This window comes from Mesocricetus auratus, unplaced genomic scaffold (genome assembly GCF_017639785.1).
Source record: "Mesocricetus auratus isolate SY011 unplaced genomic scaffold, BCM_Maur_2.0 Super-Scaffold_100024, whole genome shotgun sequence".
In the NCBI taxonomy this organism is placed as follows: domain Eukaryota; kingdom Metazoa; phylum Chordata; class Mammalia; order Rodentia; family Cricetidae; genus Mesocricetus; species Mesocricetus auratus.
Window position 1 is genome coordinate 18719654 of NW_024429205.1, and position 21949 is coordinate 18741602.

At 46.6% G+C, this 21949-nt stretch overlaps 1 protein-coding gene across 1 annotated transcript; it reads right to left on the bottom strand.

Moving 5' to 3' along the window:
- Positions 1-101: 101 nt before the first annotated feature.
- On the bottom strand, positions 102-21611 carry Dnajc27 (DnaJ heat shock protein family (Hsp40) member C27). The gene is made up of 7 exons (XM_005079104.4): positions 21344-21611; positions 18169-18251; positions 15351-15420; positions 11359-11523; positions 10558-10680; positions 5855-6015; positions 102-3467 (listed from the first exon to the last, which is right to left on the bottom strand). Exons 1-7 carry the CDS (start codon positions 21428-21430, stop codon positions 3335-3337), a joined length of 822 nt encoding a protein of 273 aa, XP_005079161.1. The 5' UTR covers positions 21431-21611; the 3' UTR covers positions 102-3334.
- Between the last annotated feature and the right edge of the window lie 338 nt (positions 21612-21949).

The window sequence follows — 21949 nt, forward strand, 5'->3', positions numbered from 1 at the left end:
TGCTGAATGAAGGTCACAGCTGATGAGCATTGGATTCCTGTTTAGTCTAGTTTTACACCAAAGGTCAGGGTCTAAACAAAACAGTGCAGCCAGCAGACCAGTGTTTGCTATTTGATTTTACTCTATAAAAATACACAACTTAAATACATATGACACTCTGTATACAAGACATAAACAACTGGTAGATTTAACACTTTCAGTTATCTCAACAGAAAGCAGATATGTAAATTACCTTGTAAGGACATTCACAGTCAAGGGAAAAAATGTGCACAGCGCGATCAGTGCAGGGAGCTAACCCAAACTGCCTAACTCTCCACAACAGTCCTCCCACCCACAGCCTTAACAGACAGCCGGGCACCGCACTGGGTGGTGGACACAGTCACTGTCCACCCGCACCACCCACAAGTGGACACGTCCATCCTCCCCAGAGACAGCTAATGCTGCCATCAACGTCCAAAGGGCACTAACCGTATCTAAAACTGTGCTCAGCACCAGGGTGAGCAGGGTGGGCAGCTCCTTGCTTGTGAAGCCCACAGTGGAAATTGCTTAGCTTGATTTTACAACTAAATTCATTTTCAAAACTTTCTCAAAAATGCTGGGGAACTTAGCTCCATGGGCTGCAGTGTGAGAAAAATGCCATTCCAGACCTGGAAGAGGACACTGCCACTGCCAAAAGCAATCCCTTCATCCTCCTGGTGACAGTTGCCACTCTAGGTAGAATAGCACTTGCCCCTGATTCAGTACTGGCAGGCACTCCTTGTTTTCCTCTAATGAGCTCTATGGCTCACTGACCATCTAGCTGCCCAGCCTATGGCTCACTGAACTAAGATGGCATTAGGTACCAGTTTGCAGGTATAAAGAAGTATTTATCACTTGAGATTTCAATTAGTGAGAACATACTAGAATAAGTTTCCTGAGGTAAATATAAGCCTTAAAGAATGGTGAACAGTTTATAGAATGACAGTGATTTTATCCTAAACATCTGGACTCTTAAGTTAACAGGCTATAAAAGCAAGGACACATTTAAATGGGGGAATAAAGTGGCAGTGCTTAAGTAAGAGATGCTGACAGTGGAGGACAGCCACTCACAGGAGGCACAGGAGAGGATGTCTCTGACACAAAAGGGGATATGTTTTAAAGTGCTTGAGGTGGCTGGAAGAGTAACTCTGAAATGCCTCCAGGGATTCTCCACAAGTGTAAGAAGTGACACTTGATGACTCAGATGCAGAAGCATGGCTTTTCTTTAACTCCTTTTCTGGGAAACCAAGGTCTTCTATAAATTTTTAGCCACTGACATGACTGAGTTGTGACTCCAGCTGATGTTCTGAGATCTTAACTGGGTGAAGAGTTTTAAAGAATGTGAAAGACAAAACACCCACCTGTGCCGAGAAGTTCAGTGAACACCGAGGGCCGTCAGGGGTTTAAAAGCTAAGGTTCATTTTGAGGCAGGCTTTGATGGCTCTACAGCCCTGCCCATGCTGCTGGATGAAGTGTCTCTAACAACCATGGCGAAGACTGGGCCCCACACTCGGGCTGACAGTACCAAGAGCAGCCCCTCATCCACAGGACTCCCACCTTCCGGTCAAAGAGCAGTTGGATAGTGGGGTACATTAGGCACAAGGGAAGCCTCAAACAGAACTGAGGCCCACGAGAAGCTGGAGGTAGAGTTCTACCATCCGAGAAGCCAGTCCAAGGGCCAGAGGAAACCATCAAGCCACACATCAGACCTCCATATCTCTTTTACACAGATCTGAATTCATGATGGACAGCATTTTCAAGCTCAGTATAACTGAGCACAGCCATGCAAAGTGAGGTTACTATGGTAGAGGGAAATAATCCTCAAGACTGTGGTGGTTTGGATTGTAAGACAGGGGCTTGTCTTCTTAGGTAAGAGAGATGTTATCCAGCAACCATTATGGGGTAGGTGTTTAAAAGTCACAGCCTAGTAACGTTTTTATATCCTTCAAAGCTCCAGTTAGCACAGGTGGCTGAAGCTAAAAAAAAAAAAAAATAACACAGCTAAGAGAGCTGAGAGACAGAGTCAAGCAATGAGCCCGCTCCCCTAAGCACTGTAGGAAATGCAGTGCTCTCCATGCAGCTCTATCCGGCACTGTGTACCAGGCAGGGACAACGCATGAGGAATGCTTCTCTACACAAAATGAGTTTCCATACCTGTAGTTTAAAAATTCTCTTCAAAAATTTGGAGCCTAAGCATAAACTGTAAAGAGTCTGCCCTCTACAGGCCTAAAATGTTCCATTGTGCCCCCAATAGATCACACTTATTTCTAGTCAGCTGAGCCTGGGGCAACACTAGGGATTCAGGAGGAGAGGCAATGGCAGATGTGGGGTAGAGAACCGATTAGGACTAACACTGGTGCTGAAGAGAGAGGCCTGCTTGCAGAAGAGTACCTGCCTGCCTCTGCCACCCCGCGGTAAGGAATGAGGAAAGGGACAAGTCTTACGTAGGGCCCCTCCTAGTGCCCAACACACCTGAGCTTAGCTGTCTTTCCCTGTGCGGTGTGGCTGGGTGCACACTCCCGAGGAATCTACAGCACGCCTTCTAGTGTCCCGTCTTGGCCTCCGGTCCCTTATTCCCGGTGGCACAGCACTCCTTGCTGTTCTAGGACAGAGCAAAGACCTGGGATCCAGCTCCAGTGAGCACCACCTTTCTCCCTCAGCACTGCTCATCCCCCTGCTGGTTGAAGAAGAAGCAGAGTGAAATGTCCTAAAAGGCAGGTAGACAGAACAGTGTCACCTCACTTTACATGAAAGAGTCTCTCCATGTAGTTCAGACTGGCCTCAAACTCACAATCCTCCTGCGTGCTGGGATTACAGGCCTGAGCCCCCACGCCCGACTCTAATTAGAGGCTGATGGTTAAAATACTAGCCAAGAAGCAGGGACTGGTGCTGTCTGCTTGCCTGTCATTGTCTGTCCTGATTTTATTCCCTTCTCTGATGATGGCAATGGGTGGGTGGGTGGGCAGAGAGGCAGGTCAGCCAGAGTGTCCTGCTAGCCTCCCCTTCTCTAGAAGTCTCACCGACTTTCAGAAGCCAATGCCTAAGCGATGCTGCAATTACGAACACTGAGTTATCTGGCAATAAGAAATGCAGTGCAGTGCATAAGAAACGTGGGTTCTCTCTCACACAAAAGCAGGTCATCTCACTGAAAAAGGCCCACAACATGGCAACAGGCACCTACACTATTAGCTTACAAATGAGACGGCACGTGAGGGAACCGAACAGTGAGCATTTGTGAAGGAAAAATCCAAGTTGGCTATTTCACCTCAAGGGGAGTCTGTTTGCACTTGAGCCCGCCTGCCGTTTCCTCTGCCTTCTACTTGATGTTTTTCAGGAGGGCTGTCCGGGCATTCACAACTGCTTTGAAGGCATCTTCACTGCCAGGCGCTACACACTTGTCCGGGTGAAGCAGTACTGCCAGCTTCCGGTAGGCCTTATTGACTTCCTCCCTGTGAAAAGCAGCCGAGCTCTGTCAGCAATGACTTCCTTTTCCCAAAGGTAGGACTACAAGATTAGAAAATAACAAACAAACAATAGGTCCTATACAGTAGAAAAATACAGTGTAAGTGAGTCTAGAAGACAGTCCAAGAAGGTTCAGCCGCTGCCAGGCAGCTCTAGACACTCAGGGGCACAGAGCAAGCCTGTACTAACCGAGGGATGAGAGTCTGGGCACCAGGGAAAATCCCTTGGGAGAAGCTTCTGGAAGAAGAGGGGCTTGTAATTAGCACAGGGACTTGGTGTGCCAGGGAGGAACTAGCAGAGAGGCCTCCAAAGCAAAACAAGGAAAAACACTGCATCTGATTGACGGTAACAATAGCAGGCATGTCGTGGCAGTGGGCACTGAGAAAACTGTTTCTAACATTGAGAGGCAGGCAGGAGCCCAGGCCTGAGAGCGACAGTTCAGGTGGAGGCGTCTGTGAGAATAGTGAAGGAAAGAGAGCGTATACAACATGAAGCAAAAGCCATCGGAGCCGCTGATGTGCCCACCAGCCACAGAAGATGAAGGAGGAGATGCTGAGATGCCCCCACGGTCCTGAGCAGCAGGGACTGGCTGGAGAAGGCCTGGACTGCAGGTTTCTTCCCCACGCCCACTCCCAGTCTTCCTCAGGAGTCAGGTTACTCTGGAGCTCTGTCTCTCTGTCCCCACCACATGGTCTTACTCCCCAAGCTTCCTTCTGTCACCAGAGTCCCTGCAATCCTCTCAACAGGGCATGGTGCTGTGCCAGGTGCCTTCACTCTTTTGCATTTGTTGGAAGGACTTCTCAGAGCACCCCCCCAATTAAAGATAGGCCCTTTGCTGGCCTGGAGATGGCACAAAGTCAGGTGTCAATCTGGAGAGGCTAAGTCCCTGTGTCTTAGACACACAGGCTAGCTTTTCCTGCCGGACGAGCCCTTCTGAACTTCTTGTTCTAGCTCTGCATTCTCTACACACGCAATATGTAGTCTTTTCTGTTCAGTATGTTTGGGTGCTGTGTGCCTGTGTCCGTGCATGTGTGAGCATCGAGAGGCCAGAGGCCAACGCCAGCTGTCTTCTGTCACTCCCCACCTTATTTTTTAAGTCAGGTCTGCTAAGCCTCAACATGGCTGCTTTGGCTAGACTGGGTGACCAGTGAGCTCCAGGGAGTCACCTGCTTCTGCCTTCCCAAAACTAGGATACACATATGCTGCTATGCCTGGCTTGTGTGTGAGTACTGGGATCCAAACTCAGGGCCTCACGCCCATGTAGCAAGCACTTCATCCACTGAGACGTCTTCCTCAGCCCCTACACATGCAATCTTTGTATTAGTTATCAAAAGGCACTCTCCTTCTCAGAAGAACTTTGAATGGCCAGAGTTTGTATTTATCCAGGCCCTGTGTACCTGAGCTGAGTACAGGGTCCCCTCCTTCTTCAAGATGGAGTGTGAGGCAGGGCCAATGGAGCCACTGCTCTAGGGGGGCGTGTCTAGGCAGGCTCAGTGTTACACCTGGCCCCCGCACTGAGGCCTTTCAAGATTTTCAGACACAGAAAGACTCTCAAGGGAAAGTTCTAGAGAAACAAGACTGGTGCAGGTGTGCGTGTCAACGACCTTACCGACGGTAGTATTGCTTTAAAGTTCAAGAACTGTAGGCACATTTGACCCCAAACAAGTACCAGAATTCTCTAGAATGTAACACTCTAATGTTCAAGGATTTGTCCCAAATGCGCCAACGTCATTTGATAGACACAGCTGTGCAGATAAACTTGTGTTTATACAGGTTAAGGAGGCAGAAATGACAGAGGCCTGGGATTTATCAGAGCTCTAGTAGATTCTAGTTAACCAAAGTGAATAAAGAGCAGAACTTTTCTTCCAAAACAGCCATGTCCAGTTCTTCCTAAATATATCTTTAGAGTAAAACAGGTAACCACACATAACCCAATCACAGATGAGAATGCGCAGTGTTTATGAGAAAGGCAGTTGGGCAGAAGACACCTCTCCTGGGGCCTCAATGATTACTCATAGTCTACTGAACTCCAGTTTCCCCAGTAAAATGGAAGCAAGTTGAGAAATCTTTCTTCTTCTAAATTTTACCATTTAAGAATTATTTTTTATAAAGTTTCCTAAGGTCGTGTCAGATTCTTACTCAACACAAAGACTGAACAAGCCATTTCATCAAGTGTTTACGCAGAAACACGACATAGTTCACTCAGCAGGCAATGCACACTCTGTTTCATTTCTCTGGGTTGAGTTAGTGGGGCAGAGTCCTTAGGAAACTTATTGCCACACACCAAGTCTCTAGTCAATTAGAAGGAGAAAGATCGGGTAGTACTTTTGGCAACAGAGCCTCGGGCTCTTCCAGAATCCCGCAGTAAACTTACCTTGAGGCCCCAGGTCTGACTCCCAGCATGTCCCAACTGTCCTTACTATTTCGAATTCTGCGAATGGTGTCTGCTTGTTCTTTGGTGAAACTAGCACTGTTATTTGCAGTAGGACGCTTCCCGCCATTTTCACACAAGTCAACTATGGACACGTAAAAGGTCTGTAGGAAGAAAACCCATCCCAGGGAAGTGATTCTGTGAGATAAGAGTTCCTTTCACACACTTCAGTAACTTTAAGAGCCGAGGGCCTTAGTGCTCTACCCAACCCTCTAACTACCTATTTTTAAAACAGAAAAGTATAAGCTAACGTAAAATTTATTAGTTTAATTTAAATTAAAATGATTCATAATCCTACTCTCAGAGAAGCACATTTGAACTGTTAGAAAAATTCCAACAATAAAACCTAACCCTTTCTCCCTGATATAGCCATCATTAGTGTACTTCAGGAGCCCTACAGAGACATCTGTTACCAGCCCGTCACACACAAACATTTACACGAGAGGTCTCAGATGCCACACAATGCTTAGCAGCTTCAGTTTCCCACATAACACACCTAGTGCAGGCCTGGTGACGCAGACCTATCGTCTCAGCTACTTGGGAGGCTAAGGCAGGAGAAGCAGGAGCTCAAGGTCTGCCCAGCCTACAGAGTAAGTTTAAGATCAGGCTCAGTAACTTAATGAGACCCAATCTCAAACAAAAAGTAAAAAGAAGCCTTGGGACCAGCTCAGTGGAAAAGTGATTGCTTAGCATTAGCATCGACCTGGGTTCAATCCCTAGGTCCACCTTGGAGTTCTGTATTTACAGACCTTCCTTTGCTCTCCAATGCCTTCAGGATCCTATTATGTGGCTATACCACAATTTATTTAATTCCCTATTCCTGGACTTGCCAGTTATTTTAGGTCTTTTGGTCATTGCAGACAATATTGAATTGTTTTGTCTTTTGTTTTTTTGAAACAGTGTCTCACATAGCCTAGGCAGGCCCTGAACTAGTTACACAGCAGAGGGTGATAACGGAACCCATCACCCTCCTGTCTCTGCCTCTTAGTGCTGCGATGGCAAGCCTGCCATTACCACGTGCAGCTTGGTAGTGTGTATTCCTGGGTAAACTCAACCTGAGTCTTCTTCAAGAACAAGTGCTCTTAACCCTGAGCCGTCTCTCCAGCCCTCATTTCTGTAATTATAAGTAGAGTAAGTCTCCTCTCTCCTCCCCTCTCCTTCCTCCCTGTCCTCGTCTCCCTTCCCTTCTCTCTCCTCTCCTATTTCCCATCTCCTCTTCCTCCTTTTAACTGATGTATCTCCTCTTCACTTAAGTTTCTCTTAAAATATTTTCCTCTCTTTCAGTTTCTCCAACAGAACCTTTTACCTCCTTTTGTAAATGTGTCTTTGGGGCTGGAGAACTGGCTCAGCAGTTAGAGTATATACAGCTCTTCTAGAGGACTGGAGTTTGGTTCCCAGCACCATGCCAGATGACTCACAATGGCCTTCAACAGATGCCTCTGGCTCCCCACATCATATACACACACACAACGCACACTTAATTAAAAATAAAACAAATCGTTAAAAATGTTAAGTTCCTCTTTCTCATTTCTAGTAACTGCAAACCTACTGGGAAGTCTTGACATCTGGGAAGAAAGAGCATGGGCCAGGACAGAGGGTGCTAGTTCACTGTGGTGATCTTAGCATCACAAGCCATCTTCCTCCTGGCACAAAGGCAGGCAGGAAATCAAGACTATGTTTATCAACTGAGTCACCAGGGAAGCACAGCTTCAGGCTTACCTACAGAACAATGTTACTGTGTCTCGTCAGCCCAACAAGAAAACAGACTCATTTACCCATCATTTCTACCAAGAACCAGTCAGAAGGAGAAAAGCACCAAGAAGGGCTCACAGTTCACAAATGTCACTAGGGTTAAAGTTGACATTTTCTGGTGTCCTGGAATTATCGTGAAATAGAAATAGATACATTCTGTGGGTACAGGTAGTTATTAGAACACGTGGTGACAGAAGACCAGCCATAATCTTCTCAGGAGGAGTGAGGTCAAAATGGTAAATCTCAGGTCTTGCTTCCAGCCAATACAGAATGCTAGACCAGACCCCAATCAACCATCAAACAGCACACACACGCACGGCAGCTACTCTCGGCAGCAGACAACAGGAAGCATGAGCTAGGAGAGGTGAACCACTCTCATCCTAGAGGCCGTATCTGGATCAGGCAGACACAAAGTCCCACTGAGAGAAGGAGGCAGAGGCAGAGACCAGAGTCTGAGGTGACAGCAGTGGCAAGAATCAGGAGAGCTGGGCCCACACAGGTGGGGCTTCCTTGTGGGTTTGTAGCTAAGAACTAGGTTACTCATATGAAGACTGAGGCCACCTGAGACTTGCCCGACAAGAGCTGAGAGCACAATCCATGTTTTCTAGGGGAAGAGCTAGCCCAAGACACCCGAGCTTCGCCTTCCCAGAGCACCGTCTTGATGCTCCTGAAACCCCCTTGGGCACACAGAAAGGATGCACCTCAGGCCTTACCTAACCATCATCCTAACCACACCCAAAGTCAAGAACCAACATGATTGGTTAGAGCAGAATGTGGATGCTGAATCCTGTCAAATTAGAAGGTTTAGGAAACACTTTGGACTTCCTTCAGATCTGTGATTTGTTAAAGCAAAAATGCAAGTTTACAAGAGTTCATCGCATTCTGCCTCCTGCAACAAGAAGTCATATTTTTCTAGAAAAGACAGAGAAATCTGCAGGGTCTCTACAATGTTCTCTCCACAGATGTGTTACCCAATCAAATCAAAACATTACTATCACACAAAGGGGCCAGAAAACATGACCAATGTTAGCAGAAAGCAGTTGGTAGTAACTGAACCCATGCTGGTTCAAATACTGGACTTGGTAAGCTTCAAAACAGCTAGCTGAAAGACTGGAAGGAAATAAAGGAAAATATACTTAAAGAGTTAAAGGAAAATACATCTTTAAAATGTATCTTATTTGGTCACTGGAGAGATGGCTCAGCAGCTAAAAGCACTCATTGCTCTTGAGAGGCCCTGGGTTCAGTTCCAGCACCCACATGGGAGCTCACACTGCTTGTAACTCCAGCTCCAGGGGATCCAACACTCTCTTCTGGCCTCTGTGGTACCGGGCAAACATATGTGCACATATAAACAGGCAAACACCCATACATATAAAATCAACAAACAAACAAACAAATAAATAAATAGGCCTTTTTAAAAAAAATGGTCTGGGAACAGCCAGGCAGTGATAGCGCTCACCTTTAGTTCCAGCAGAGGCAGGGAATCTCTGTGAGTTCAAGGACAGCCTGGTCTAAAGAGTGGGATCCAAGACAGCTAGGGTTACACAGAGAAAGCCTGTCTCAAAAGGGGGGGAAAAAGTGACATCTGGGGCTAGGGAGCCAGGAGGAGTGGCTGGTGCCCATAGCCCCAGCACTGGTGGGGAAAAAGTCGACAAGTGGATCCTGGGGGCTGTCTGGCTGCCAGTCTAGATAGTTGGTGAGCTCCAGGTTCATTGAGACAGACACCCTGGCTCAAAAGATGAAGAACAAGAGAGAAAGACACTGGACATGTTCCCCTACACACATATGCACTAGAGTACACCTATACACATATGCACTAGAGTACACCTATACACATATGCACTAGAGTACACCTATACACATATGCACGAGCCCATACACACAACAGTAACAAGAAATGACCATCTACTCAGGCTGCCAGGCGAGCGCATTCTATTACACTGCCTTTTGGATTTTTATGAGTGGCCAGCTGGATTCTACCATGATGGTCTCCTATTCTCTAAGCTATCTGCAACCTCGGTGAGCTGCTCTGTGAGTACAGGCTTAGACACCTGCATGTGGTAAGGCAATTCTGCTACAGCAAGGCTTCATATGAATGTAACACCATTATACAAAGATAGTTGTGAAGAAAAATCTCCATCCCAGTGAAATAGCATAGTAACTTGCTAAACCTGATGACCACCACAACCACCTGGAGTGCTTTACCAAGACACAAATTCCTAGGCTCTAGTCAGGGGTGGTGGTACATGCCTTTGAGCCCAGCACTCAGGAGACAGAAGCAGGTAGACCTCTGAAAGTTCAAGGCCAGCCTGGTCCACATAGTGAATTCTAGGACAGTCAGGACTACATAGTGAGACCATGTCTCGTGTTGACGAATTTCCCCTGGTATGAATTCATTTGAGTTCTACTTGATGGGATTAGAATCACTGTGGAATGTCTGTGAGGGCTTTTCTAGACTGGGTTAGGAAGACTCACCCTAAATATGACAGCACCATCCCATGGGATGAATCCCTGACTGATAAACAGGAAGCTGAGCACCGGCTTCACCTTTCTCTGCTTCCTGAGCCCGGGTGCAACAGGACCAGATGCTGCAACCTCCCACCACCTTAGCCTCCCTGCACAATGGCCTGCACTCCTCAACTGTGCCCTGAAATAAACCCCTTGCCTTCCTCAACATGCTTTTGACAGGTATTTTATGGCAGCAATGAGAACAATAACTAAGACACCAGGTGACTGTGATGATGAGCAGGTCTGACCTACAATAGATAGATCAATCATCTCTCTCCCGCCACACCCCTGTCTCCCATTTGAGAAAGTCCCACTACTGTTCTGCTTCTCAGAATCCTAACTATGAACTACCATTGGCGCAAAGCCTAGAACAGATGTTTGGCTACCTGGAACATCTCATTGATTCCCTCTCCAGTTTGTGCTGATGTTTCAAAGTACAGGAACCCCTTGCTTTCGGCCCAAAGACGCCCCTCACTTTCATCGATGCAGCGGTGTTTGGTGCAGTCAATCTGAAACAGAAAGTAGGGAGGGGACAGAGAGAAGATCCATCCTTGTCCCAATATATCAGGTCCAGAGAAGCCTCCATCACTGAGCCTCAAGCTATGTAAAAGTACCAGGCTAAACTGAACCAAACAACAGAAACCCATTGACTGGGTTTTCTGTCTAATTTAGGTCGCATCTGCCACTTCCTCCCATGGGAAAGCAGCGGCTACATACGTCTGTGAAAGTTACATCATGACCTGTCCTACCCAAGGGGCTATCTGCTGTTGCTATGAACAACCCCTCCCGCCAGGCCAAGCTATGAATAGTAGGCTTTTCCCAGGCTGTTTCCTCAATCTGGACACCAAGGGGGAAAAAATGAATAAAAATCCAGTTAGACGGGTTTCTGGTTTTTGTCTCACAGGCATGTTTTCAAAGGCTACCAATTACAGATTTCTATGTTACAAAACAGCACCTCCCCCGATGTGCATGTGTGTGTGCATCTGTGCTTGAAGACTGAAGACAGGTCTCACTAAGCTGCCCAGGCTGGTCTGCACTCTCTCCATAGCTCACTTGGCCTCCAGCTCATAGCCCTCCTGTTCTCAGTCTCCGAGTCCTGGGATTCCAGGCTAAGCCACACACCCAACCCTTTCCTTCCATGTCCTCAGACCCAGGGCTGGGCCAGCAAACCAATTCAAAGCAGTTACCTTGTTGGCACACACAACAAAGACAACATTGTCCATGCTCCCGTGAGGCCCAAGCTCCTGCTTCATTTCTGCCAGCCATGAATCAAGGGCATCAAATGAGTCCTTCTGTCCCACGTCATAGACCAGCATCACGCCTTGTGTGTCCTTGTAAAATTCATTTCGAACCTGCAGATGGGAGAGGCTCAAGTTGTTAACTCTGTGATTTCTATAAGAATGCAACTCACAGCCATTAACAAAGTGTGTCCTTTCTTGTATTTAGAGTACTCATTGTTATCTCAGTATTTAGTGGCATTTAGAGGACTTCATATAAAATCAGAATGAAACAAACAAATCTGTAGGTTGGGAGAATTTTTTTTTTTAGCAGAAAACAAATCACAGCTCCTCAGAGGCAGCACACTCTAGCTGTTGGTAGACTTGGAAGACAGCTGTGTCAAGATCTTCTCAGGAAGGTAGACGAACAGTCAAAAGAACTTAAAGCAAGATGACACAATTATGAGCAATGGCTGCCCACCACACAAACATCCCATCCCAGGGTTTACCCAGCATTCCAGGCAGAGCTTTCTAGACTGCTCCAAGGCTATACATCAATTTCAACCCCCAAACTCAGAGCCCAGTAGGGAGAACGGCTGAGGAGCAGGCAGCTCTGGGTCACACCCACTAAAAGTTGTGTGACCTTGGGCAAATCACATAACCCCTCTGTACTTCCTCATCTGGAAAAGGGGATCACAGTGCTGGGACTAGGTGAGGTCACAGAGGCACCTGAAAATCGATGCACACAAGTTCCTTCTCCCTCCTTCCATGCACTCTGACTGTCCTGAGACAATGTCAGAAACGACAAGCTGCCTCTTGGGCAGCTCCAAAAGACTTGACAACAAGGGCAGGTGCACTCAATGGCAGACGCAGTGAGAAGATGGGTGGGGTGAAATGCTGGTAGGAACCTTGAAGAGAACATAGTGCAGGGTCTTATCCCAACCTCGGAAGGCTGAGCTGGGCCCAAGGAAAGGTCAGTGTGCTGCTCGCCCATTCCCCAGCCTCCCAGGGTCCCGGAGACAGTCAGACGCAGCAGGGAGTCTAGTCAAGCAGGAACTCATTTACTGTCCCATGACAAGTATCTTTTAAAGGAAAAAAACCCCGGAGCGGGAAAACAGTCAGCCAATGGTTTTAAAGGTCAGCCTCTCATGGGCCTCGGTGCCCTACGCTTTACCTAGTGAACACTAGCTGCTCATACAGTGACCTCATCTGGTTCGATCTAGGCAACCAGTCATCTTTTTTGTAAACAACTCGGGACTTGCCCATCTGACTTCCCCTCAGTGCCATCTCTGACTGGCTCGTGTGCCCTACACATAGCACTGAGACTCACTCTAGCTAATTATTCGGAAGTGAGGAAGCAGGAGGTGGTAGGGATGCCTGTCACAGCAGCACTCAGGAGGCTGAGACAGTGATTGTGAGTTTAAGGCCAGCTTAGGTTACATACTGAGTTTGAGGCTAGTATGGGCTATTAATAAAACCCAAAGAGGGAGGGGGGCATTTACCTTTCACACTGGGCATGGGCTTCTGAGCACTGACAAGAACTTAAGGTTCTATCATTAATTTAGAGAAACCTAAGGACAGTTCACCACAGTAAGAATCAACAAAAACAGGAGTCTATGATGATGACTATAGTGGTCTGAGTAAGAACGATGCCCACACATCCATACATTTGAATGCTTCCTCTTCAGGGAGGATACTACTTGGGAGGGTTAGAAGGTGTGGCCTTGCTGAAGTTGGTATGGTCTTACTGGACTACTTGCACAAGTTTAATTCCCATCACCCACATACAGTTTCAAACACGCAACTCTAGGGGATTAAATAGCCTCTTCTGACCTCTGAGGGCCCCAGGCAAGCACATGGTGCACAGACATACATGTGAGTATAGAATATCCACATATATGGCCAGGCGGTGGTGGCGCACGCCTTTAATCCCAGCACTCGGGAGGCAGAGGCAGGCGGATCTCTGTGAGTTCGAGGTGGGCTGGACCGATAGCCTCCAAAACAATACAGAGAAACCCTGTCTAGTAAAAACCAAAAAAAAAAAAAAAAAAAGAATATCCACATATATGATATAGATATTACAGATATAATGAAATAAACATCAATTATCTTCTACCAACTCCTTTTCTCTGCCTTTGTCTACTACTAACCATCCCCAAATCCTGTCCTGGGCCCTCTTCCTTTCTGAATCTTTCTTTCTTTACAATTGGGTAACATCAACTACCTGCATGGGGTCAACCGCCAGTCTCCAAGATCAGCCTGCTCCCTCCCCCACTGTAGCTTCCTTCCACTAGCTAGCACCAGGCTTAGCAGAATATCGTGTTGAATCTGACATGGGGATGTCAGTGATGAGGCTGAAGGTCCAGTGTCCGCTTCTGCTGTCCTGTCTCTCCAGCGGATTCATGGTCCTGTGGACCATGTCTGCAGGCTTCTCCGCCCGTCACTCCCTCCCATGTACAGTCCAGCACAGCCTTCACTACACTGCTGCAGGCTTCCAAGCTGGCTTCCCAGAACCATGCACAGTGTGTAACTTATCTTTTTAAAGTTTTGGCTCAAAATTCCCCAATTGTTTCCCTACCCCCATGCCCTCCAAAGTTCAACCTTGCTTAAGTGGTATTACAGGGTTAGGTTTTGTTTTGCTTTCCCTTTTTTATGGGCGGTGGGGGATTCAAGACAGGATTTCTCTACCAACCCTGGTTGTCCTGGTATCCACTGTGTAGATCAGGCTGGCCTCAAACTCACAGAGATCTGCCTGCCTCTGGCTCCCCAATGCTGGGATTAAAGTAGTACGCCAGCACCATGCAGCTAAACTTGTCTTTCTAAATCTATACAATCCATCCTTACGGAAGACATCACACATACTGTACAAAGAGTTCTGATGTAGCTATGTCCCGTCTTTATTTAGCTTACTTTGTGCTTTATTGTGCACACAGGATTGAGTTAATTATCACCAGAGAAGTTTTTACCAAATTGTCCTGTGCTTAAGCATGCCTAAATAAAGTACTCAGGGCCTAAAATTTGAACCATCAATGGCTACTGAGTAGTGTTTTGTACTGTTTTTAAAGATTTATTTATTTATTTTATGAACACGAATACTTTATCTGAACGTATACCTGCACACCAGAAAAAGGGATCTGATATCACTACAGATGGTTGTGAGTCACCATGTGTGTGCTGGGAATTGAACTTAGGACCTCCAGAAGAGCAGCCAGGACTCTTCACCCCTGAGTGAGTCGTTTTGAACTGAACTGCCTTCTTGCCTCCTGTGGACTGTTCCCCTGCAGCCAGTGAGGTGGCTCCGTGGGTAAAACACCTCCTGCTGAGCTTGATGGCCTTGGTCCAATTCCCAAAGCTACATGGTGGAACGAGAGGACCAGCTCCCCAAAGCTCCTCTACCTCACCTACCTGTGGGGTGGGGGGATGTGAATCAATTAACAGGAACTCACAGACCTATTGGACTAAAAAGATCAGCAACAAGACAAGCAGCTGAGAAAGAAAGCGCTCAAATGAAGAACGGGCAGATGAGGCCAAAGCAAGGAGAAAGAAGGAAAAGGAAAGACAGGCAAACAGGTCACCACGGCTCAGCCAGGGACTGCTACACAGATGAGCATGGACCCACCGGGCTGCTCCGCCTTGTCCAGGGAAGCAGCACAGCTGGGGAGTGGCAGGAAGGTCACACTAGGCCCTGCTGTAACAGGAGTGACCTCGCTGAGCTGTTGCGTCCACAGGGGGCTGTGACTCACACTCTGGGCTGAGGTCTGAAGTGAAAGGCCAGCATCCTAAGGTGGAAATGTTGGTTCATTCAAATGTTTGAAACATGAGCCATGAAACGCCCCATCTCGATCTTCCAGGAGAGCATAGGCGATCAGGGAGTATCCACTAAATTGAGGCTCAGAGGGCAAGCTACTAACATGAGCTAAACTTTACCCATGATCTGGATTAACTCCCGAAGGCTTTCTTACCTCATAGAAGAAGGGATGTCCAGCCATGTCAAAGATGTTAACTTTGATTTCTCTGTCTCTGACTTGGACCCTGAAATATTCAAATGGAAACAATCTCAAAGGTTGTATTTCTGCATTGACATTTCTGTTGTTTATGGATTTCAAAAGGAAACAGGGTCACATTTCCAGAGGCTTTCTTCACTCTCTTCTTAACTCCAGATAATTACAACAGAAGCCAGCAAGCTGGCCAACAAGCCTGCTGCCTTCCTTTACAACACTGATCCCTGACTAAGGATCCGTCTTCCACCTCAGATATTTGAATCTACAACCCTGAACCAGCAAGTTGCCCCCACCTCCAAAAGGATCATCCCAACTGAGCCTGTCAACTACTTATGTCCCCTCATGGGGGGGTCTAAGACCCTTATCGAAGTATCCAGCTTCTCCCTGCCACCTGCTGTATGTAACTCTGCCATGTAACTGCACATGGTCTTGGGGAAGAGCTAGAGTACACAGGCTGGGAAACACGGGGAACAAGGGGTGCCATCCATGCAGCTATGGGGAAGCCCTTATCCCAGCTGGTAACGATTTTCTGGTACAACCTTTGGGAGAGGAGTAACCACACCACAGGTAACCCTTCACCTATGCCCTGTAAGCCAAATAAACGCATCGGTTCCCTAGGTGGAATCCTGCCTTGGTTTGTCATTGAGACCTTGGGAGGAGGGATAAACATTGCCTATGTCTCCCCTGGGAAGGAATTTTTGCAATACTCATCATGGAATAATCACCTTTTCTAAAAAAAAAAAAATCTGTAACAAACAATAGTCTATTGAGTAATCAATCAATCAATAAATCAATAAATAAGCTCAATCCTCTGCCATCATATGGCACTGTCATTTTTTAGATAAACCAGGCACTGGTAAGGCTTCTGAACACAGGTGCCTAAAGTCGGATGTCCCACCACATCCCTGATGAACTGGGCTCTGAAGTAGGACATGGGAAAGGAAAAGTAGAAAGAAATGTGGATTTCAAATGAAGAGCGTCATGACTTTCACAGTCAAGAACTACGAATTTCACACTTTAAAGGAAATGTGTAAAAATACCTTCTGCTGCTCTCAGTTGGAAAATGGCGACAGAATTTACACAGAACTCTTAGGTTCTACTCTGCCTCTGACCTGAACTACTTTAATACAATCCAAAAGGACATATATAAGTTTGACCCTGCCCTTCATACAACTGACATTCTGATATAGATACATCTTACCAATTTTTATCAACCTTCTTGAATATTGCCTTCACATTCTGATAGGAAAAAAATTTAATCTTTAAGTATATCTATCTAACAATATTATCAAGCAGTCACCAGGGAAAAGCACTGTACCGAAAACATAAAAATCCCTTTTTATAGTACTCACTTTGGATGCAGGGCATTAAAAAAAAATCAACTTTAACTGACCAGGAAATTCCCTTCCTCTTGGCTAGCTTACACAGTACCAGAAGATGCTAGGGGAGAAAAGAGATCATGATCTCCCCCAGTGAAGGACCCTACCTGCCAAATAACAACTGCCTGGCAAGATATGACCACTGGTGTAATAGCGGCATGGCAGTTATGAGGGTAACTAACCACTTTCTGATTAGCTATGAGGCCTGTTCCACAGGGGGGATTTCATGCCTGATACTATAAACCTGGTCAAAGTCATGGCTAGGATATGACAGATGAGGGGGAACTACTGTCGCTTTGCTCAATGGTCATGATGTCAAACTGCCTTCTTAATATTTACATGTAGCCCATAGACTTGTACGGCTCTCAGCTTTGGTCAGAGAAACTACTTGTAAATGGGTAATGGTTAATGCAGAAATGCACAGCTGATCAAAGTGCCAAATATAAATAACTATGAATGCTTAATTATGGGTGAATCGTCTATGACAGCATCGCCCAATCCAGTTCAGGGAACATCGAGCAAGAGGTGGCAGAAAGAAGGTAAGAGCTGGCAGTGGGAAGAAAGATGTGAGACGCTGACTTTGGTTATGACATGGTGACTGTACACATCAACTCACAGCACCTGGGTTATCCGGCTAAGACCAGATCGAGCCAGTCAAAACTCCAGCATGGACTGGCGGGATGGCTGCTGAGGGAGGGAGAGTAACTGTCTTGTAAGCATGTGGCCACTGGTAGGCTGCCTCACGCCCATGCACAGATGGAGGTAATGGTGGTGGAGATGATCAGAATACATTATAAAATGTATAGAACTTTCAAAGAATGGGCAAGGATATTAACAGTAAAAGAATATCCCTACTCTCAAAGTAAGGGATATTAAACACACACAAATGACACAAGTACTCTACAGTAAGGTCTGAAATTCTGTGTTTAACAAATGTGCTGCTTACCCAAATTCTACTCCTTGGTGGCATTTTTCTTGGTGCCTCAGTCCTCTCTCCAACCATTCTTGGTTCACCTCCAAATAAATACCCACCTATTCCCAACTTCATTATTCTCAGATCTGCTGGATTCCAACACGCTATCAAGATCATAAACCAACAAAAGACAAACAGCCTAAAAATCCACTTGCTGGTAGCTTTAAGAATCCTGTCTTAAGAAGCCCGTCTGCCAGTTAGGCTGTGCTTGTGCACTGCTGCCAACCCCACATCTAAAACCAGGTCTGCACTGGCAGGTACCTAATACACCTGCTAGCTGAGAAGTCCCTTAGCCCCATCTTTTCCAACTTATCTTCAAAGCCTCTGTTTCAGTGCAGCCCATGCAATACTCTGATGTAGACACGGACTCTCTTAGGACACACTGAGTGTCTGTGTAATGCGCAGGCCAGAGGAGCAATATACTCACTTTGTGACCCCATAGTCAATTCCAATTGTTGCCAGGTACTTAGACACAAACCTCTTCTCACAGTAGCGCTTTATAATACAGCTCTAGAAAGACAAAAATGCGTGCATTTAGTAACACACACTGGGAAGATGTGTGAAGTAAGCACATTACTTCGCTAGAGTTTCTTCAGTCGCCCCAAAGAAAAGGAAAGTGTTTTCAAATGCAAAAACTAGCTAACGTGGCAGTGGATGCCTGTAACTGCAGCACTTGAGAAAGAGATCAAGAGATCAAGGTCAGCTTCAACCACATGAGACCCTGTCTCAAAAATAAAACAAACCCCCAAAAGACAAAAAGTAAAAAAAAATTTAAAAAGGTATCCAAAGTATAAAAAGTAAGGGTTTTGTTGTTTTGAGGAGGCTGACCTGGAACTCGCTTCCCTAGTGCTGGAATTAAAGGTATAAACCACCAACCAGGCCACAAAAGAAGATCCTAAAGAAAAGGTTTAACTCTTGCCTTCATACTAAATACAGGCGTTTTCAGTTTTAGTCCCAACCACTGTGTGTGCTCTGCAGACCTCCCCATCCTTCCCCTGTCACCACTGAAACATCCACACCCAGCCTTGACTGCCTCCCAGGGCCAGATCCAAGTGTCTGAGCATCTGCTAGATGGCTTCCACTCAAACATCCTGCCATCACCTAACTCAACATGTCTCCAAACAGCCTGTCCTGCTGACATCCAGCTCTGTTAGGCATGCCACCATTTCCCCAGTGACAAAGGATCAAATTATCAAAGCCATATTTGATTCAAGGCCCAAGTCTACATTGCCATCATTCTTAGTACCAATATCCAAAAACAAAATCAACCCAAATGGGTGAATAAAATGTATTAGATCCAAAAGATGGAATATATTTCTATGATATGAAGAACATACTGATATATATCACAACCAAGATTCCCATTATACAAATTATACTAAGTGAAATAAGTTTGTAGTAAAAGATTACAAAGTATGTGACTCCATTCATATGAAGTAGCCAGAATAGGCAAATCCATAGAGGCAGGAAGTGGGTTAATGGTTAGGGGAAACAGGGAGAGCCTGTTAATTGCTATGTCATTCCTCTGCCCCCTAGGGGATGATGAAAATGTTCTACAATTGATCGTAGTAATGGTTTCACAATTGTGAATGAACTGAAAATCAGGGAGCTGTATGTTTTAAATAAGTGATTTCTATGTGAGTTATATCACATGAAAGCTTTTGTCTTAAGTTTAAATTTTATTTTTAATTGTGTGTGTATGTCTGTGGATATATACCCATGTGAGTGCAGGTGCCAGTGGAATACACAAGAGGGGGTTAGGCCCCCTGGAGCTGGGATACAGGCAGCCATGAGTCACCCCGCCCGACACAGGTGCTGGAAACTGAATGCTGGTCCTCTGCATCAGTAGCGAGCACCCTTCACAGCTGAACTCTCTCTCCAGCCCTCATAAAGGCTTTGTTAACTCAAGAATTTTTATGGTTATAAGGTTATTTACAATATTTTCCCCTCCAATTTGACTTTTAGAAATTTGGATAAAGGTTCTCTCCTTCCACCATGACCGAATGAGGTCACCAGGCCTACATAGTAAGGGCTTTTACAGCAGCCCACCCCTAACCCCAAGGCTTATCCCTTTCTATGTGGGAAACTTGAGATTTCTCTGTGACCCTTGTTTATATTCAGTTCGAGTTCTTACATTGAAAATCAATGTACCCCAAAGCCCCATGCCAGCTTTCAGTGTCCTAGGATCTGAAATTAGCTAACATGCTCACACATCATTGGCCTCGTGTCATTTTATATACTATGTTAATTTCTACAGCATATTTTAAAAAATAGTAGTGATTAAAAATGATGGTTACAATTTTATTTAATTAAGCACATTTTTCAAAACTGTACAGCTTCTATCTACACAGAAAGCCAAATTTTAGGCAGAAAGGGGAGTTTTAATGAAGTGTAAGGATGTCTTTCTTTTTGAGACAAGGTCTCTCTTGGGACCTGGGACTTGCTGACTAGGCTAGGCTGGCTGGTCAGTGGCCCTGGGACCCACCTGTTTCTGCCTGCCCATCACTGGGATTAGAAGCCTGTGCCACTACCAGGTTTTTGCAGGGGTTAGAAGTATAGAACTGTTTTCCATGTTTCCACAGCACCAACTGAGCTATATTCCCAACTCTCTATGCTCTTTAAGAGTTGGAACATAGTTAATAAACGTTAAATTCCAGCGAACACTTTGTTACCACATACACAACAATACATAAGTAGTGGGGTGGAGCAAAATAGTAAAACACTAATAAATATTCACTGAACATTTAAGTGCAGCACACTGGTTTAAATAATCCCATTAGCGGGTCTTCTGCATTTGGAAGATTGTAGACTCCACTTGTAATGCCCCTCCCTGTCACTGATTTGCCGACCTTGGGATTCGTAACCAACAGCTTCCGCTCGTTAAGGAGAAAACTTGAGTAAGAATAGGCATCTAAATTTATTTGGGAAAAGACTTAGGTCACCGCTGCCCATCGGAGAGGAAGTTTAATAGCTAATATTCAGCAGGTGGAGCACACACAAAGACCGTACCATAGATGATAGATAGATAGATAGATAGATAGATAGATAGATAGATAGATAGTTAGATAGATAGATAAATGGCTGAGAAAATGGACGTGACAGTAGGAGAAATTTAAAACAAAAACAGCGCAGGATCCCTGGCGGCCAGTGCACGTCCCCTGAAACACACTGGGCTGTTATGTTCTCTGCCCGGCGACAATTTTCCTAATCTGTCACCTCACAGGCATCCCTTTAAGAGCCACAGCTTGGAGGCACGGACTCTCCCCACCTGCACGTCTTGGACCCCGCTCTGGGAAAGCAAATTTGGTATCAAAGGTATAAATTTGGGACCTAGGCCTCCACACCACCTTCAAATTAGTGAAAGGTCAGAGGCCACCCCAGGCACGGTCTTATGCAGTGACGTCAGTAAAGAGCGGGCAACCCAAAGGTCAAAAAGGTCAAGATAGTTCTCCGCTCGAGACCGCAAGCTCGCGTGAGCGCAGGGATGCTTGGCGAGTAGGGAAGAGGCGGGGCTTCAGGCTGTTGAGTGGCATCTCTCTCAGGCAATGGGCACGACTCTCTGGCGCGCGGAGGTCCCGCCCCTCGCAGCCTGCGATACTCACTTTCCCCACTTCGGCGTTGCCCATGGAGATGACTTTGATGCGGAGGGACCTAGCGGGCTCCTTCCGCTTCGGCACGTTGGCCTCCATCGCCCTGGCTCTGCCGAGGCTGCCGGCTCCGGGGTCCTGATGCACCCAGCCAGCCCGTCCCTCAGGCCTCCTTGCCCAATGGCGGAGCCGCCGCGCTCGTCACCGCCCTGGCTCCGCGGCTCGCCATCCCCACCGCTGCCTGGCCGCGGACGGACGCGGGCGGTTGGGAAGCGGCGAGCCGCGGTGGGCGAGCCGAGTCTCGCGATGACAGCGCGCCGTGACGTCACTGCGGGGCTGGGAAGGACTGGGGCTTGGGGTCCAGGTGGGCCAGTGCGTCGCAGGCGCATGCAGGAGACCAGGGCTTCTTTGCTTGGCCCCAGGGTTCTCACGCACTTAGTGGCAAAAACAGAGTGACTGTCACGGGGAGTTTCTGAAATTTAGTGTAAGGCCCAGTCACGCCAAAAAATTCTAAGCAAACCACGGCCCTTTTTTCTCTCGCCATCAATACAGTGACCCCTTAGTTTCTGCAGGACGCTGACCCCAGGGTCGGAATAGATTCTGCGGCCGTCCCAGCCACAT

Bases quoted from the DNA above. Each gene is read 5' to 3' on its own strand.
- Dnajc27 (XM_005079104.4), bottom strand. From the start codon at position 21,430: ATGGAGGCCAACGTGCCGAAGCGGAAGGAGCCCGCTAGGTCCCTCCGC. The intron at 18,252-21,343 runs GTGAGTATCGCA...TTGTCTTTCTAG, and splicing joins GCAACGCCGAAGTGGGGAAA to AGCTGTATTATAAAGCGCTA. The intron at 10,681-11,358 runs GTAACTGCTTTG...TTTCTGTTTCAG, and splicing joins TTGTTGTGTGTGCCAACAAG to ATTGACTGCACCAAACACCG.